Source organism: Lolium rigidum, chromosome 5, assembly GCF_022539505.1.
Source record: "Lolium rigidum isolate FL_2022 chromosome 5, APGP_CSIRO_Lrig_0.1, whole genome shotgun sequence".
Taxonomy (NCBI): Eukaryota; Viridiplantae; Streptophyta; class Magnoliopsida; order Poales; family Poaceae; genus Lolium; species Lolium rigidum.
Window position 1 is genome coordinate 52,728,761 of NC_061512.1, and position 5,119 is coordinate 52,733,879.

Genomic DNA, 5,119 nt, shown 5'->3' on the forward strand with positions numbered 1-5,119 from the left:
GAGATGATCATTTTGATAGGTTATACACTTTTTCCGACGTTATATGCAAAAAATAATGCCATTTTACTGAGAAATAATTTTTTTTGCAAAATAAAGTCCAAATTTATATTTGTTCATTTTTCCTAATAGTAGGTTGCGTAACATACATGAATCTCAAAAGATTTTATATTTTAAAAAAATTATCATTTTTTTCCATTCATTTGAAACTTAAAAAGGCGATCCACAAGGGTACGTGGAGGGAGAAAGCTCAGGACTTGTGCCAACGGCTTGGCCGTCAGCATAGAGCTATAGGGTAAAAATATCACCGCGGAGACTCCTGTGCTGACGGCTTTCCTGTGCCGAAGGCCAGATCGAGTCTGTGCTGACGGCTTTTTCTTTGCTGACGGCGCCGACAAAAAGCCGTCGGCACAGATCCTGGCCGTAGGTGCATTGACGTCAAAGCAGTTCGAGTACTCCACATCAGTGTTCTGCTGATTTTTATCCAATTTTATAGCGCAACCTAGGCCAGGGCACGTCTGAATCCAAGTCCTCACGCGTAGTGCTGCACCTATCAGCCAGCAGAATAGGGTCGATTTTTTCAATCGGGGTACTAGCTGAATTAAAAGTGCTCCTAACTGAACGAGAGAGAGAGAGAGAGAGAGAGAGTCGTTTCCTGAACCCGAATACTCCGATTTCGATTGGAGTAACATGTACAGTTCACCTGTAGATCCAAGAGACAGTAAGACTCTTTCCGCAGTCCATTTCGATACATATATACTGCCCATGATGAACTTGCACATAGTTAACGGACTAAGTAGACAGACCGGAAAAGCGAAAGCTAATTGCAACATTTTCATATATCCATGTATGGATCAGTGCCACACAGTGGCTGTGACAGTAATTACCAAACCAAGGATGATAATACATCAGTGGCAGCTGCTCTGTTGTGACACATGGTATCGTCTACGATATCTATCTACCAAACTAAGGATGACCATGGAAATTCAGGCACATCTCTTAGTTTCTTCTACCTCTGTCTCTGACCCGGGGCTGGGTTGGCTAGTCGCGCCAGCACACGAGCATGGTGACACACCGGCGCATGATGTAGAACCTGGCCCTCTGCTCCTTGGCCAGGCTCGCCAGCCGCCCCGGCACCGACCTGCCCGAGCCCCTTGACATCCGGCCCTTGGGGCTCACGGCACTGCTGGTGGTGGGTGCCGCCGGCATCACCGCCGCCAACCTCCGGCTCCCCTTCTTGGACAGCTTCCACTTATCATCCAGGCACATCTCCATGATATCTTCCCTGTTTCTTTCTTCTGATTTCTGAAACTTTATCTGCAATGTGTTTTGAGTCCTCTTTTTTTTGCTTTGGTCGATGGGGATATGGATGTGAGGCTTCGGGGTGCTAGTATTTATAGTTCCCAAATGCCAATCCAATGGAGAGCTTATATGTGATGTACTGATGTGTGTCTCAGAGGTTGGATCTGATAGGATAGAAGGTTGATTAGATTAGCTTAACCAAGACTAGATTATGTCTGTTTGGTAGGGCATCTTTTTCCAAGCACACGCTAATAATATATGGGAGTGTGTCCCCTGGGGGACAATGGCCGTCTCTTTCGGCGCGTCCATGCTCAAGTAGGTGTGATGCGCATTTCTCAGGACCTCTGAATTGGAGCAACGTGCTGAACCGGCAAAACTTCAACAGCAATGCTGAGCAGGAAGGACCATCGTCCCCGAGGGCCCGCCCATGCTGAAGTAGTTGTGATGCAGATTTTTCAGGACCATGAGGGTGATGCCGCCCAAACCTACTAAAATAGCCATGTGGAATATTCTGGTTTGTTACATGAGATAAGTGTAGGAGTACCGAAAATTCACTTTAGATCTCGAGCTATACAGATCTCGATTTTTTTCAAAAATTCAAAAATATAATTTCAAAGTTTTAAAGAAATCTGAAAAATATAGATGTAGATAATTTTGCACTCTAGCTCACAAAATCTTAACCCAAAATGAACAAAAATGAGAAAATCTGACAAAATTTGGAGGACTGAATATTTGCACGCTTTTGATGTCATATTTTGACATTTTTGTGCACCTCAAAATGTAGGGATTTCGAATTGAGATTTTTTTGGTCAAAGTTTTTGAAACATCAAAATTTTATTTTTGAATAGTTTCAAAAAGAGTTATGTTTAGCCCAAGATCCAAAGTCCGAGTTTCGTGGGCATGATAGAACTACTCTTAGAGCATCTCTAGCACAGCCCATAAAAATGTAAACCCAAAAATTCAAGTTCGGTCTTTCGAAAACGTGTTTACGGGTCGCAAAACTGCGGCGCACAACGGACCACTGTAAACTAAAACTGAAAAACGGAATATTCCAAAATCATCATCTTCTTCCCAAAATCTGTCATCATCTTTTTCACAGGAACTCAGAAATTGTCCACGCCGCGCCGCGCCGCGCCGCGCCATCGATGGCTGAAGAGAGGGTGAGTGATTCCTTGATAGATGCAACTGATTATTTCCCAAACTAATTAATTAATTAGGAATGAGCTACCCATCCGCCTGTTAGCTGATTATACCATCCCGTAACGAGCGAGCAAGAGCTCATGCTGGTCGTCTGTATCTCGGCGCCGGCCGGCCGGCCGGTTCATATGCCCACGCATGCAGATTTTCGCAAGAGAGGAAACAAGAGCCACTAGTAGAAACAAGGGCTTTTATCCTGTCCTCGAAAGTGCTTTTGCACCTCGATTTGGCACGAACCGGTGCTAAAGAGGTCATTAGCACCGGTTCGTGCGGTCTGCACGTCCAGGGGGCATTAGCACCGGTTTGTGCGGGACCTTTTGCACCGGTTCGTAACACGAACCGGTGCAAAAGAGTTGGTGTCAGCCACGAACTCTTTTGCACCGGTTCGTAACATTTTTTAACACTTTAAAATAGAAAAGAAAATGATAGATTATTCAAAAAAATAAAATCTTTTGAGATTCATGTATGTTATGCAACCTACTATTAGGAAAAATTAACAAATTTGAATTTTCACATTTATTGCAAAAAATGTTTGAAAAATGGTAAAACCACATTAACTTTTGCATACGACGTCGAAAAAAAACGTATAATATATCAAAATCATCGTGGGAAAAAATTACATCCGAATTCACCCGGGTTTACCCGGTTAGCTAATTTTTAGATTTTGAAAATTCCAAATGAAAATATGAAAGCAGGAAGATTTTAGTTTTTTTCCGAAAATTTAGGGATTTTATATTTTTTTATTTTTAAAATTAAAATTAATAATTGCATACTGCATAAAGATTGCTATTACTTTTAGCAAATTATAAGATTTTCAAATTTTTAGGTTTTAGGTTTGGCAAAAAAAATTAAAAATTAAAAAAATGAAAATAATTAAAAATAATACAAATTATAAAGTAAATGTTTATTTATTTATTCAAGATTATTATTACAACATTACTTTGGTTTATTAAAATAATTATTTGAAATTCGAACAATAAAGAAATATGACATCGATCGACATGTTAATAGGATTGATATGATACTACTATCACATACATGCGCGCGAAGCACTTGGATGCGGGATGGAAAGGAACTTGAAAGTTAAGCGTGCTAGTGCTAGAGTAGTGGGAGGATGGGTGACCGAGCGGGAAGTTTGAGCACGAGTAAGTAATTGGACTAGAGATAAGGGTAGTAATTGTGAAATAACTAAAATATTAGAAATTCCGAAAAAAGAAAAAAAAAGGGAGTAGAAAATAATTCGAAAAAAAGTATTTTTCTGCCGCGGCAGCGTTTTGGGACGTTTTTGTGCCGCGGCAGACCCTTTAGCACCGGTTCGTATTACGAACCGGTGCTAAGGTCCTCCCGCTCGGACGCCGGGAGCCGCCACGTGGTGCACCCTTTAGCACCGGTTCGTAGCGAACCGGTGCAAAAGGGGGGGCCTTTTGCACCGGATTGTTTGCACCGGTTGGGCATCCGGTGCATATAGCCCTTACCAACCGGTGCAAAAGGCCCGTTTTCCACTAGTGAGCGGCCGACCGAGCACACGCGCCCCCGATGCTGCTGCTTGCGTGCACTGTGATTGCTCGTTGGAATTAGTCTATATCGAGAAGATTTGCCAGCAATTGATATAGACATGATTGGAATTGGAGCAGGCTATCAGAATATTTGACCGGCGGTGCACAATTTTAGGAAAGCAGCCCGAAATCGGCGGCTGGAGGCGGTTGTACGGACGGCGGTGCTGGAGGCGTGATGAGAAATCCGTTCAGTTTTGAGCCTGTAAACCGTCCTCCGGTCGGTATTAGTAGGGGTCGAGTGTGAAATTTTTCGGGGCCCTGAGAAAGTTTTTTGGGCTGGACAGCGAGTTCAGTCTCTGATCTGCGCCACTTTCAACCCGAACCCGTAAATCTGCCGGAAAAATATGGTTCCGACGTGATTTACGGGCTCCGTTAGAGTTGCTCTTACACATACGGGTTTTGGATGCTTGTTGATTGCTAGCTAGCGGGTTAATGGCCTCCCAACTCCCAAGAAGCTCCAAATCGTTGAAGCGGGTTGTGTAGTACTCCTTCATCTCAAATTAATTGACTCTACTTTATTATGATACATTTGTATTTACACACTAAAAGACATTTAAATATATACGTATTTGAATAAAATCGGGTCAATTGATTTGGAACGGAGAAAGTAGCATTAGAAGACAAGTATTTAGAGCTAGGATCCATATAACTTAATAAAGTAAATAAATCTGCTTGGTTACCGTCTTACCGATCTACTCTCTCCGTGCTCTATTAGTTGTCGAAGATTCAAATCTCTATACACATAGTATGTTTAAATAACATCTAAATTGGCGATAATTAATATGGAAGATAGGGGTGTTTGTTAGAGCGTGCAAAACAATCAGCTGTGGCTAAAATGTTCGTGGAAAACTGCCGATCCACGTAGCATGCCACTGTATCATCTTGGATCGCCGAGCGAGACCGGCCACCGAGTTCATATCGAAGTTTCTATCACGCACACGCTGCACGCATCACGAGAAGTCACCGTCCTGTCCGACCGATCGTGACGGGACGTAGTTAGTTAACGAATGGACACTTTGTTATCTGTTGGAGCAGCAGCGAGTAAAGGGTCAAGTGTACACATAAGC

The 5,119-nt window shown here is 42.7% G+C and overlaps 1 protein-coding gene across 1 annotated transcript; it reads right to left on the reverse strand.

Annotated features, from left to right (window-relative positions):
* Positions 1-808: 808 nt before the first annotated feature.
* LOC124651559 (small polypeptide DEVIL 11-like) lies at positions 809-1,340 on the reverse strand. The gene has a single exon (XM_047190624.1). It carries the CDS (start codon positions 1,270-1,272, stop codon positions 1,039-1,041), a length of 234 nt encoding a protein of 77 aa, XP_047046580.1. The 5' UTR covers positions 1,273-1,340; the 3' UTR covers positions 809-1,038.
* Positions 1,341-5,119: the final 3,779 nt, after the last annotated feature.